Source organism: Gobio gobio (genome assembly GCF_949357685.1).
Source record: "Gobio gobio genome assembly, chromosome: 9".
Lineage (NCBI taxonomy): Eukaryota > Metazoa > Chordata > Actinopteri > Cypriniformes > Gobionidae > Gobio > Gobio gobio.
In genome coordinates this window covers 55,713,136-55,727,954 of record NC_137115.1, presented here as the reverse complement: position 1 = coordinate 55,727,954, position 14,819 = coordinate 55,713,136, and the positions used below count along the sequence as shown (strand labels likewise).

Here is a 14,819-nt window from a genome sequence, read left to right as displayed (position 1 = left end):
ATTACTAGTATATATATGTTAAAACACTGTGGTATCAAATGTTCTAATTTGTTACACTGTTTATTTAAGTTTAAGTTATGTTGTAATATTTTCCTCTATTATATTGATGTTTATTATCATCATTAATATTATTATTAATGTTCACGTATAATTATTTATGTTCATATATGTATTATTATTTATGTTCATATATTCCTAGCTTTGGCAATATTGTACGATTTACATTCATGCCAATAAAGCAATTTTGAAGTTGAAGTTAATAAATTACTACCCAGCACCGAATATGTATCAAATAAATACATTTCTGAATCCAAGGAATGTATAATGGTCATCTCATCGTGACGTGAACGCAACATTAATATGTTTTATATGTGAGTAGGTTATTGTACAGTGATTAACTGAGCATTAAAATAAACAAGAGTGACCATTTCAAGATTTGTGGCAAAACTTTCTTCATGAAAGGAGTTTTAGATTGTCTCACACACACACACACACACACACACACACACACACACACACACACACACACGCACACACACGCACACACACGCACACACACACACACACACGCACACACACGCACACACACACAAGTCTCTTATGCTCATCAAGGGTCATGTGACACTGAAGACTTGAGTAATGATGATAAATTCAACTTTGATCACAGGAATAAATTCTATTTTAAAGTATATCAAATTAGAAAATCATTATTTTAAATTGCAATAATATTTCACAATATTAAATTTTTTTTGTGTATTTTTGATTAAATAAATGCAGGAATGGTGAGCATAAGAGACTTCTTTCAAAAACATAAAAAATAGTAATGTGCATATAAAAACACTTCCACTACTGAAAAGTATCCGTCAGTGTTGAGCCCTACTTCAGTTGCATCAACCATGATCTGTTTCAGATTGTTAGCGTATATGACATGTGATTTCATATCAAACGTTGAGGACATACTTGGGGATCGGGGAGAAGATACTCAGTCCTGCACGAAACTTCTTGATGGTTCCTCCAGCTTTGAACCAGCTGTGGCGTTTCTCCTGCTGGGCTTTGAGGAACTCATTACTGAGATGCTTCCACTGCTGGGACGTGAACGTGCTGAGGATCCTGGACACATGAGAACAAGCTTCAGGATTCATTTAGAGACGCTTTCATGACCATTTCTACTAAAGCAGTCAGAACTAAATGCATATATGTAAATGTAAAAGACTACGTTAACGTGCACCTCATAATGCAGTTGATTCCCTATCCCCTATATAGCGCACTGTCTGATCGTTCCCTATCCACTATATAGCGCACTGCCTGATCGTTCCCTATCCACTATATAATGCACTGTCTGATCGTTCCCTATCCACTATATAGTGCACTGTCTGATCGTTCCCCATCCCCTATATACCCACTGTCTGATCGTTCCCTATCCACTATATAGTGCACTGTCTGATCGTTCCCTATCCACTATATAATGCACTGTCTGATCGTTCCCTATCCACTATATAGTGCACTGTCTGATCGTTCCCCATCCCCTATATACCCACTGTCTGATCGTTCCCTATCCACTATATAGTGCACTGTCTGATCGTTCCCTATCCACTATATAATGCACTGTCTGATCGTTCCCTATCCACTATATAGTGCACTGTCTGATCGTTCCCCATCCCCTATATAGCCCACTGTCTGATCGTTCCCTATCCCCTATATAGCCCACTGTCTGATCGTTCCCTATCCACTATATAGTGCACTGTCTGATCGTTCCCTATCCACTATATAGTGCACTGTCTGATCGTTCCCTATCCACTATATAGTGCACTGTCTGATCGTTCCCTATCCACTATATAATGCACTGTCTGATCGTTCCCTATCCTATCCACTATATAATGCACTGTCTGATCGTTCCCTATCCACTATATAGTGCACTGTCTGATCGTTCCCTATCCCCTATATAGCCCACTGTCTCATCGTTCCCTATCCACTATATAATGCACTGTCTGATCGTTCCCTATCCCCTATATAGTGCACTGTCTGATCGTTCCCGATCCCCTATATAGCCCACTGTCTGATCGTTCCCTATCCCCTATATAGCCCACTGTCTGATCGTTCCCTATCCACTATATAGCGCACTGTCTGATCGTTCCCTATCCACTATATAGTGCACTGTCTGATCGTTCCCTATCCCCTATATAGCCCACTGTCTGATCGTTCACTATCCCCTATATAGCCATCTGTCTGATCGTTCCCTATCCACTATATAGTGCACTGTCTGATCGTTCCCTATCTCCCATCCCCTATATAGTGCACTGTCTGATCGTTCCCTATCCCCTATATAATGCAGTGTCTGATCGTTCCCCATCCCCTATATAGTGCACTGTCTGATCGTTCCCCATCCCCTACATAGTGCACTGTCTGACCGTTCCCCATCCCCTATATAGTGCACTGTCTGATCGTTCCCCATCCCCTATATAGTGCCCTGTCTGACCGTTCCCCATCCCCTATATAGAGCACTGTCTGATCGTTCCCCATCCCCTATATAATGCACTGTCTGATCGTTCCCCATCCCCTATATAGTGCACTGTCTGACCGTTCCCCATCCCCTATATAGTGCACTGTCTGATCGTTCCCCATCCCCTATATAGTGCACTGTCTGATCGTTCCCCATCCACTATATAGTGCACTGTCTGATCGTTCCCCATCCCCTATATAGTGCACTGTCTGATCGTTCCCCATCCACTATATAGAGCACTGTCTGATCGTTCCCCATCCCCTATATAATGCACTGTCTGATCGTTCCCCATCCCCTATATAGTGCACTGTCTGACCGTTCCCCATCCCCTATATAGTGCACTGTCTAATCGTTCCCCATCCCCTATATAGTGCACTGTCTGATCGTTCCCCATCCCCTATATAGTGCACTGTCTGATCGTTCCCTATCTCCCATCCCCTATATAGTGCACTGTCTGATCGTTCCCCATCCCCTATATAGTGTACTGTCTGATCGTTCCCTATCTCCCATCCCCTATATAGTGCACTGTCTGATCGTTCCCTATCTCCCATCCCCTATATAGTGCACTGTCTGATCGTTCCCTATCTCCCATCCCCTATATAGTGCACTGTCTGATCGTTCCCTATCTCCCATCCCCTATATAGTGCACTGTCTGATCATTCCCTATCTCCCATCCCCTATATAGTCCACTGTCTGATCGTTCCCTATCTCCCATCCCCTATATAGAGCACTGTCTGATCGTTCCCTATCCCCTATAGAGAGCACTGTCTGACCGTTCCCTATCCCCTATATAGAGCACTGTCTGATCGTTCCCTATCCCCTATATAGTGCACTGTCTGATCGTTCTCTATCCCCTATATAGTGCACTGTCTGATCATTCCCCATCCCCTATATAGAGCACTGTCTGATCGTTCCCTATCCCCTATATAGTGCACTGTCTGATCGTTCCCTATCCCCTATATAGAGCACTGTCTGATCGTTCTCTATCCCCTATATAGTGCACTGTCTGATCGTTCCCCATCCCCTATATAGAGCACTGTCTGATCGTTCCCTATCTCCTATATAGTGCACTGTCTGACCGTTCCCCATCCCCTATATAGTGCACTGTCTGATCGTTCCCCATCCCCTATATAGTGCACTGTCTGATCGTTCCCCATCCACTATATAGTGCACTGTCTGATCGTTCCCCATCCCCTATATAGTGCACTGTCTGATCGTTCCCCATCCACTATATAGAGCACTGTCTGATCGTTCCCCATCCCCTATATAATGCACTGTCTGATCGTTCCCCATCCCCTATATAGTGCACTGTCTGACCGTTCCCCATCCCCTATATAGTGCACTGTCTAATCGTTCCCCATCCCCTATATAGTGCACTGTCTGATCGTTCCCCATCCCCTATATAGTGCACTGTCTGATCGTTCCCTATCTCCCATCCCCTATATAGTGCACTGTCTGATCGTTCCCCATCCCCTATATAGTGCACTGTCTGATCGTTCCCTATCTCCCATCCCCTATATAGTGCACTGTCTGATCGTTCCCTATCTCCCATCCCCTATATAGTGCACTGTCTGATCGTTCCCTATCTCCCATCCCCTATATAGTGCACTGTCTGATCGTTCCCTATCTCCCATCCCCTATATAGTGCACTGTCTGATCATTCCCTATCTCCCATCCCCTATATAGTCCACTGTCTGATCGTTCCCTATCTCCCATCCCCTATATAGAGCACTGTCTGATCGTTCCCTATCCCCTATAGAGAGCACTGTCTGACCGTTCCCTATCCCCTATATAGAGCACTGTCTGATCGTTCCCTATCCCCTATATAGTGCACTGTCTGATCGTTCTCTATCCCCTATATAGTGCACTGTCTGATCGTTCCCCATCCCCTATATAGAGCACTGTCTGATCGTTCCCTATCCCCTATATAGTGCACTGTCTGATCGTTCCCTATCCCCTATATAGAGCACTGTCTGATCGTTCTCTATCCCCTATATAGTGCACTGTCTGATCGTTCCCCATCCCCTATATAGAGCACTGTCTGATCGTTCCCTATCTCCTATATAGTGCACTGTCTGATCGTTCCCTATCCCCTATATAGCCCACTGTCTGATCGTTCCCTATCCCCTATATAGCCCACTGTCTGATCGTTCACTATCCCCTATATAGCCATCTGTCTGATCGTTCCCTATCCACTATATAGTGCACTGTCTGATCGTTCCCTATCTCCCATCCCCTATATAGTGCACTGTCTGATCGTTCCCTATCCCCTATATAATGCAGTGTCTGATCGTTCCCCATCCCCTATATAGTGCACTGTCTGATCGTTCCCCATCCCCTATATAGTGCACTGTCTGACCGTTCCCCATCCCCTATATAGTGCACTGTCTGATCGTTCCCCATCCCCTATATAATGCACTGTCTGATCGTTCCCCATCCCCTATATAGTGCACTGTCTGACCGTTCCCCATCCCCTATATAGTGCACTGTCTAATCGTTCCCCATCCCCTATATAGTGCACTGTCTGATCGTTCCCCATCCCCTATATAGTGCACTGTCTGATCGTTCCCTATCTCCCATCCCCTATATAGTGCACTGTCTGATCGTTCCCCATCCCCTATATAGTGCACTGTCTGATCGTTCCCTATCTCCCATCCCCTATATAGTGCACTGTCTGATCGTTCCCTATCTCCCATCCCCTATATAGTGCACTGTCTGATCGTTCCCTATCTCCCATCCCCTATATAGTGCACTGTCTGATCGTTCCCTATCTCCCATCCCCTATATAGTGCACTGTCTGATCGTTCCCTATCTCCCATCCCCTATATAGTCCACTGTCTGATCGTTCCCTATCTCCCATCCCCTATATAGAGCACTGTCTGATCGTTCCCTATCCCCTATAGAGAGCACTGTCTGACCGTTCCCTATCCCCTATATAGAGCACTGTCTGATCGTTCCCTATCCCCTATATAGTGCACTGTCTGATCGTTCCCTATCCCCTATATAGAGCACTGTCTGATCGTTCTCTATCCCCTATATAGTGCACTGTCTGATCGTTCCCCATCCCCTATATAGAGCACTGTCTGATCGTTCCCTATCCCCTATATAGTGCACTGTCTGATCGTTCCCTATCCCCTATATAGAGCACTGTCTGATCGTTCTCTATCCCCTATATAGTGCACTGTCTGATCGTTCCCCATCCCCTATATAGAGCACTGTCTGATCGTTCCCTATCTCCTATATAGTGCACTGTCTGATCGTTCCCTATCCCCTATATAGCCCACTGTCTGATCGTTCCCTATCCCCTATATAGTGCACTGTCTGATCGTTCCCCATCCCCTATATAGAGCACTGTCTGATCGTTCCCTATCCCCTATATAGTGCACTGTCTGATCGTTCCCTATCCCCTATATAGTGCACTGTCTGATCGTTCCCTATCCCCTATATAGAGCACTGTCTGATCGTTCTCTATCCCCTATATAGTGCACTGTCTGATCGTTCCCCATCCCCTATATAGAGCACTGTCTGATCGTTCCCCATCCCCTATATAGTGCACTGTCTGATCGTTCCCCATCCCCTATATAGTGCACTGTCTGATCGTTCCCCATCCCCTATATAGAGCACTGTCTGATCGTTCCCCATCCCCTATATAGAGCACTGTCTGATCGTTCCCCATCCCCTATATAGTGCACTGTCTGATCGTTCTCTATCCCCTATATAGTGCACTGTCTGATCGTTCCCCATCCCCTATATAGAGCACTGTCTGATCGTTCCCCATCCCCTATATAGTGCACTGTCTGATCGTTCCCTATTCCCTATATAGAGCACTGTCTGATCGTTCCCTATCCCCTATATAGAGCACTGTCTGATCGTTCCCTATCCCCTATATAGCCCACTGTCTGATCGTTCCCTATCCACTATATAGTGCACTGTCTGATCGTTCCCTATCCCCTATATAGCCCACTGTCTGATCGTTCCCTATCCCCTATATAGCCCACTGTCTGATCGTTCCCTATCCACTATATAGTGCACTGTCTGATCGTTCCCTATCTCCCATCCCCTATATAGTGCACTGTCTGATCATTCCCCATCCCCTATATAGTGCACTGTCTGATCGTTCCCCATCCCCTATATAGTGCACTGTCTGACCGTTCCCCATCCCCTATATAGTGCACTGTCTGATCGTTCCCCATCCCCTATATAATGCACTGTCTGATCGTTCCCCATCCCCTATATAGTGCACTGTCTGACCGTTCCCCATCCCCTATATAGTGCACTGTCTGATCGTTCCCCATCCCCTATATAGTGCACTGTCTGATCGTTCCCCATCCCCTATATAGTGCACTGTCTGATCTATCCCTATCTCCCATCCCCTATATAGTGCACTGTCTGATCGTTCCCCATCCCCTATATAGTGCACTGTCTGATCGTTCCCTATCTCCCATCCCCTATATAGAGCACTGTCTGATCGTTCCCTATCTCCCATCCCCTATATAGTGCACTGTCTGATCGTTCCCTATTCCCTATATAGAGCACTGTCTGATCGTTCCCCATCCCCTATAGAGAGCACTGTCTGACCGTTCCCTATCCCCTATATAGAGCACTGTCTGATCGTTCCCTATCCCCTATATAGTGCACTGTCTGATCGTTCCCTATCCCCTATATAGAGCACTGTCTGATCGTTCTCTATCCCCTATATAGTGCACTGTCTGATCGTTCCCCATCCCCTATATAGAGCACTGTCTGATCGTTCCCCATCCCCTATATAGTGCACTGTCTGATCGTTCCCTATTCCCTATATAGAGCACTGTCTGATCGTTCCCTATCCCCTATATAGAGCACTGTCTGATCGTTCCCTATCCACTATATAGAGCACTGTCTGATCGTTCCCTATCTCCCATCCCCTATATAGTGCACTGTCTGATCGTTCCCTATCTCCCATCCCCTATATAGTGCACTGTCTGATCGTTCCCTATCTCCCATCCCCTATATAGAGCACTGTCTGATCGTTCCCTATCTCCCATCCCCTATATAGTGCACTGTCTGATCGTTCCCTATCTCCCATCCCCTATATAGAGCACTGTCTGATCGTTCCCTATCTCCCATCCCCTATATAGTGCACTGTCTGATCGTTCCCTATTCCCTATATAGAGCACTGTCTGATCGTTCCCCATCCCCTATAGAGAGCACTGTCTGACCGTTCCCTATCCCCTATATAGAGCACTGTCTGATCGTTCCCTATCCCCTATATAGTGCACTGTCTGATCGTTCCCTATCCCCTATATAGAGCACTGTCTGATCGTTCTCTATCCCCTATATAGTGCACTGTCTGATCGTTCCCCATCCCCTATATAGAGCACTGTCTGATCGTTCCGCATCCCCTATATAGTGCACTGTCTGATCGTTCCCTATTCCCTATATAGAGCACTGTCTGATCGTTCCCTATCCCCTATATAGAGCACTGTCTGATCGTTCCCTATCCACTATATAGAGCACTGTCTGATCGTTCCCTATCTCCCATCCCCTATATAGTGCACTGTCTGATCGTTCCCTATCTCCCATCCCCTATATAGTGCACTGTCTGATCGTTCCCTATCTCCCATCCCCTATATAGAGCACTGTATGATCGTTCCCTATCTCCCATCCCCTATATAGTGCACTGTCTGATCGTTCCCTATCTCCCATCCCCTATATAGTGCACTGTCTGATCGTTCCCTATCTCCCATCCCCTATATAGTGCACTGTCTGATCGTTCCCTATCTCCCATCCCCTATATAGAGCACTGTCTGATCGTTCCCTATCCCCTATAGAGAGCACTGTCTGACCGTTCCCTATCCCCTATATAGAGCACTGTCTGATCGTTCCCTATCCCCTATATAGTGCACTGTCTGATCGTTCCCTATCCCCTATATAGAGCACTGTCTGATCGTTCTCTATCCCCTATATAGTGCACTGTCTGATCGTTCCCCATCCCCTATATAGAGCACTGTCTGATCGTTCCCCATCCTTTATATAGAGCACTGTCTGATCGTTCCCCATCCCCTATATAGAGCACTGTCTGATCGTTCCCCATCCCCTATATAGTGCACTGTCTGATCGTTCTCTATCCCCTATATAGTGCACTGTCTGATCGTTCCCCATCCCCTATATAGAGCACTGTCAGATCGTTCCCTATTCCCTATATAGAGCACTGTCTGATCGTTCCCTATCCCCTATATAGAGCACTGTCTGATCGTTCCCTATCCACTATATAGAGCACTGTCTGATCGTTCCCTATCCACTATATAGTGCACTGTCTGATCGTTCCCTATCCCCTATATAGCGCACTGTCTGATCGTTCCCTATCCCCTATATCGTGCACTGTCTGATTGTTCCCTATCCCCTATATAGCGCACTGTCTGATCGTTCCCTATCACCTATATAGCGCACTGTCTGATCGTTCCCTATGCACTGTCTGATCGTTCCCTATCCCCTATATAGCGCACTGTCTGATCGTTCCCTATCCCCTATATAGTGCACTGTCTGATTGTTCCCTATCCCCTATATAGCGCACTGTCTGATCGTTCCCTATCCCCTATATAGCGCACTGTCTGATCGTTCCCTATCCCCTATATAGAGCACTGTCTGATCGTTCCCCATCCCCTATATAGTGCACTGTCTGATCGTTCTCTATCCCCTATATAGTGCACTGTCTGATCGTTCCCCATCCCCTATATAGAGCACTGTCAGATCGTTCCCTATTCCCTATATAGAGCACTGTCTGATCGTTCCCTATTCCCTATATAGAGCACTGTCTGATCGTTCCCTATCCCCTATATAGAGCACTGTCTGATCGTTCCCTATCCACTATATAGAGCACTGTCTGATCGTTCCCTATCCACTATATAGTGCACTGTCTGATCGTTCCCTATCCCCTATATAGCGCACTGTCTGATCGTTCCCTATCCCCTATATCGTGCACTGTCTGATTGTTCCCTATCCCCTATATAGCGCACTGTCTGAGTGTTCCCTATCCCCTATATAGCGCACTGTCTGATCGTTCCCTATCACCTATATAGCGCACTGTCTGATCGTTCCCTATGCACTGTCTGATCGTTCCCTATCCCCTATATAGCGCACTGTCTGATCGTTCCCTATCCCCTATATAGTGCACTGTCTGATTGTTCCCTATCCCCTATATAGCGCACTGTCTGATCGTTCCCTATCCCCTATATAGCGCACTGTCTGATCGTTCCCTATCCCCTATATAGCGCACTGTCTGATCGTTCCCTATCCCCTATATAGCGCACTGTCTGATCGTTCCCTATCCCCTATATAGTGCACTGTCTGATCGTTCCCTATCCCCTATATAGTGCACTGTCTGATCGTTCCCCATCCCCTATATAGTACACTGTCTGATCGTTCCCTATCCCCTATATAGTGCACTGTCTGATCGTTCCCCATCCCCTATATAATGCACTGTCTGATCGTTCCCTATCCCCTATATAGTGCACTGTCTGATCGTTCCCTATCCACTATAAAGTGCACTGTCTGATCGTTCCCCATCCCCTATATAGTGCACTGTCTGATCATTCCCCATCCCCTATATAGCGCACTGTCTGATCGTTCCCTATCCCCTATATAGTGCACTGTCTGATCGTTCCCCATCCCCTATATAATGCACTGTCTGATCGTTCCCTATCCCCTATATAGTGCACTGTCTGATCGTTCCCTATCCACTATAAAGTGCACTGTCTGATCGTTCCCCATCCCCTATATAGTGCACTGTCTGATCATTCCCCATCCCCTATATAGTGCACTGTCTGATCGTTCCCCATCCCCTATATAGTGCACTGTCTGATCGTTCCCCATCCCCTATATAGTGCACTGTCTGACCGTTCCCTATCCACTATATAGTGCACTGTCTGATCGTTCTCTATCCCCTATATAGTGCACTGTCTGATTGTTCTCTATCCCCTATATAGTGCACTGTCTGATCGTTCCCTATCCCCTATATAGTGCACTGTCTGATCGTTCCCCATCCCCTATATAGTGCACTGTCTGATCGTTCTCTATCCCCTATATAGTGCACTGTCTGATCGTTCCCCATCCCCTATATAGTGCACTGTCTGATTGTTCCCTATCCACTATATAGTGCACTGTCTGATCGTTCCCCATCCCCTATATGTAAAAAGACATGGCAAATGTCAAAATTAATTGTGATAAACTGGCATTTAAACACTTTAATCGCATCTATTCCACTCTAAATAAAGCATGCACGTGTATTTTTGGAATATAATATAATAAAGTGAAAAAATGAATATAATAAAGTTTAGTCTATTGATGGTTAAAGACATTAAAATGAGGACATTTTAGTGGCGAACAAATCTGTGTGCATCATTTGTGCCTTGGTATGTGAACAATAGTGGTAAAAATAACCACAATTCTTAGAGAACAGTCAGAATAATGGAGATTGCATGTAAACGGCAGTGAAGAGGTTTGCTTGTGTCATGTAAATATCTTACTTATTAGAAATAAATAATCACATTATTTGGTGCACATGCAAATGTAGTCAGTCTTGACTTACTTCTTCAGCTGAAGGCCCAAACTGAATCCTTCTTTATTAGATGGCTGAAACACCTCCACAGACGGCTCTGTGGGAGTAAATTGAATAAGACTGTAATGTAAGGACCGTCTCAAACACACATGCACAGAAGTGTGTGTGTCTTACCTGGTCCATCCAGGTACTGTGATAGAGAGAAGCGAAGGCGTAAGACAATGGGCTCCGCTCGGATCACCTTCCACGCGGTCGCCACCTCCTCCTGCAAACACGCAAATCATTATATTCCCATTTCAAGGTCTGATTATAAAGTTGAGTAGGAAAAGTGTGTGTACTCACATCCAAGAAGCTGGTGTTGATTTGCAGGTCAATGTCCACATCATCAATCGTGCCATATTCTCTGTAGGAAGAGCAACACACTGTGATGTGAATCAGGTGTGAATGCACAGATGTGAATCAGGTGTGAATGCACGGATGTGAATCAGGTGCGAATGCACGGATGTGAATCAGGTGTGAATGCACGAATGTGAATCAGGTGTGAATGCACAGATGTGAATCAGGTGTGAATGCACGGATGTGAATCAGGTGTGAATGCACGAATGTGAATCAGGTGTGAATGCACGGATGTGAATCAGGTGTGAATGCACAGATGTGAATCAGGTGTGAATGCACGGATGTGAATCAGGTGTGAATGCACGAATGTGAATCAATTGTGAATGCACGGATGTGAATCAGGTGTGAATGCACAGATGTGAATCAGGTGTGAATGCACGGATGTGAATCAGGTGTGAATGCACGGATGTGAATCAGGTGTGAATGCACAGGTGTGAATCAGGTGTGAATGCACAGATGTGAATCAGGTGTGGATGTGAATCAGGTGTGAATGCACGGATGTGAATCAGGTGTGAATGCACGGATGTGAATCAGGTGTGAATGCACAGATGTGAATCAGGTGTGAATGCACAGATGTGAATCAGGTGTGAATGCACGGATGTGAATCAGGTGTGAATGCACGAATGTGAATCAGGTGTGAATGCACGGATGTGAATCAGGTGTGAATGCACAGATGTGAATCAGGTGTGAATGCACGGATGTGAATCAGGTGTGAATGCACGAATGTGAATCAATTGTGAATGCACGGATGTGAATCAGGTGTGAATGCACAGATGTGAATCAGGTGTGAATGCACGGATGTGAATCAGGTGTGAATGCACGGATGTGAATCAGGTGTGAATGCACAGGTGTGAATCAGGTGTGAATGCACAGATGTGAATCAGGTGTGGATGTGAATCAGGTGTGAATGCACGGATGTGAATCAGGTGTGAATGCACAGATGTGAATCAGGTGTGAATGCACAGATGTGAATCAGGTGTGAATGCACGGTTGTGAATCAGGTGTGAATGCACAGGTGTGAATCAGGTGTGAATGCACAGGTGTGAATCAGGTGTGAATGCACGGATGTGAATCAGGTGTGAATGCACAGATGTGAATCAGGTGTGAATGCACAGATGTGAATCAGGTGTGAATGCACGGATGTGAATCAGGTGTGAATGCACGGTTGTGAATCAGGTGTGAATGCACAGGTGTGAATCAGGTGTGAATGCACAGGTGTGAATCAGGTGTGAATGCACAGATGTGAATCAGGTGTGAATGCACAGGTGTGAATCAGGTGTGAATGCACGGATGTGAATCAGGTGTGAATGCACAGATGTGAATCAGGTGTGAATGCACGGATGTGAATCAGGTGTGAATGCACGGATGTGAATCAGGTGTGAATGCACGGATGTGAATCAGGTGTGAATGCACAGATGTGAATCAGGTGTAAATGCACAGATGTGAATCAGGTGTGAATGCACAGATGTGAATCAGGTGTAAATGCACAGATGTGAATCAGGTGTGAATGTACAGATGTGAATCAGGTGTGAATGTACAGATGTGAATCAGGTGTGAATGCACGGATGTGAATCAGGTGTGAATGCACAGATGTGAATCAGGTGTGAATGCACGGTTGTGAATCAGGTGTGAATGCACAGATGTGAATCAGGTGTAAATGCACAGATGTGAATCAGGTGTGAATGCACGGTTGTGAATCAGGTGTGAATGCACAGATGTGAATCAGGTGTAAATGCACAGATGTGAATCAGGTGTGAATGCACAGATGTGAATCAGGTGTAAATGCACAGATGTGAATCAGGTGTGAATGTACAGATGTGAATCAGGTGTGAATGTACAGATGTGAATCAGGTGTGAATGCACGGATGTGAATCAGGTGTGAATGCACAGATGTGAATCAGGTGTGAATGCACTGATGTGAATCAGGTGTGAATGCACGGATGTGAATCAGGTGTGAATGCACGGATGTGAATCAGGTGTGAATGCACAGATGTGAATCAGGTGTGAATGCACAGATGTGAATCAGGTGTGAATGCACAGATGTGAATCAGACTCTTCTGACCTGACGGACACAGCGCTGTCCGTATAGATGTCTTTTACAGCCTCTATGTCCGCGTCCAGCTGTGGGTGACGGTACAGGTCAGCAGCGCAGCTCCCCTACAGGTGGACAGTGATATTACACATTACACTGCTTGTTTACTTCACTTTCATTACAAGAGACGCACACGTTTGCTAGTGATTGGTTGTCATATATTTGAGATACTCATTTAAAGTAGGAAATATTTCTCATGTATTATTTTTCACCTAAGCGCCACAGAAACCTACAACAACCGGCTGGTAGAGACTACAACGAGCTAACCTAACCATCACTAACCCTAACATTTACATAACCCCGCCCCCAGAACATGTGGAGAAGAGGAAGAGTTGTTATCATCAAGCTCAAGCTGTCGTTCATCTTTCACATTTATTAATACAGTACGAACACAAATGCAGACGCATGTCATAAAGCAAGATGACATCATCAGTTATAACCGTAATAAAACTAAACTATCCCTGTTCTCTCTTCATCAGCAGATATTCTCTGGCTCATCTTACCCCACACCAGCGGTTTAGAGATTATCTTGACAGAATATGGTAATCAGTGACTGAAGATTGTTAACTCATAAATTCATAATCTCTCCCTTCAGAAACGTCCTGTCTCGTTCTACATGTCGTCTCTTCTTCTGTAGTCTCTCCATCATTGTCCGACTCCGGTTTGATCATAAAAGGCTGAACAGTTTCGGTCATGTTCAGTGTGCGTGTGTGTGTGTGTGTGTGTGTGTGTGTGTGAGGTAATCAGAGCTGCTAACACAAGCTCTTGAAGCCCCGCCCAGAGTGCAGCAGCTCATTTGCATTTAAAGGGACACACACGAAAACAGTACATTTACCCCACAGATAATTTTTATAGCATGTTAAAACCCCACACACACATTCTGGGGACATCAGACTTATTTTACACCTTGTAAAAAGGGCATTACAGGACCCTTATAAGACAGAATGGGATGTATCGCTGGAACGTGTGTTTTACCTGAATACCGTACAGGAACTGCTCCGATTCATTCTCTCCATCCGATTCTTCATCCGTCCAGATCTGGCCTTTAATATCCTGAATGAAGCACAAACACACACGGTCATTTTAGCATTATTTACATGCTATTATAGTATTTATTCATATTTTGAATTCGCTTTTTTTATTTTTTTTATTTACAATAGTTAAAGTTTTAATCATTTTGATAATTTTTTTGTCATTTTTTTAATAGAATTTATAGATGTAATGTATTATTTATTTCAGTTTTTGTGCTGAATATATGCGTTTGCCTAGATTCTGATTCACGGTGTCTTTTAAAA

At 45.1% G+C, this 14,819-nt stretch overlaps 1 protein-coding gene across 1 annotated transcript in view; it reads right to left on the bottom strand.

Moving 5' to 3' along the window:
- parp6a (poly (ADP-ribose) polymerase family, member 6a) overlaps positions 1 to 14,583 on the bottom strand; it is a gene marked incomplete at both ends in the record, with an annotated part of 53,821 nt that extends 39,238 nt beyond the window's left edge. Inside the window, 6 exons of the mRNA XM_079826179.1 lie at positions 961 to 1,110; positions 11,067 to 11,133; positions 11,211 to 11,301; positions 11,379 to 11,439; positions 13,495 to 13,589; positions 14,500 to 14,583. Of these exons, the coding sequence (XP_079682305.1) occupies positions 961 to 1,110; positions 11,067 to 11,133; positions 11,211 to 11,301; positions 11,379 to 11,439; positions 13,495 to 13,589; positions 14,500 to 14,583 (548 nt within the window). The remainder of the gene's footprint in view (positions 1 to 960; positions 1,111 to 11,066; positions 11,134 to 11,210; positions 11,302 to 11,378; positions 11,440 to 13,494; positions 13,590 to 14,499) is intronic.
- Positions 14,584 to 14,819: the final 236 nt, after the last annotated feature.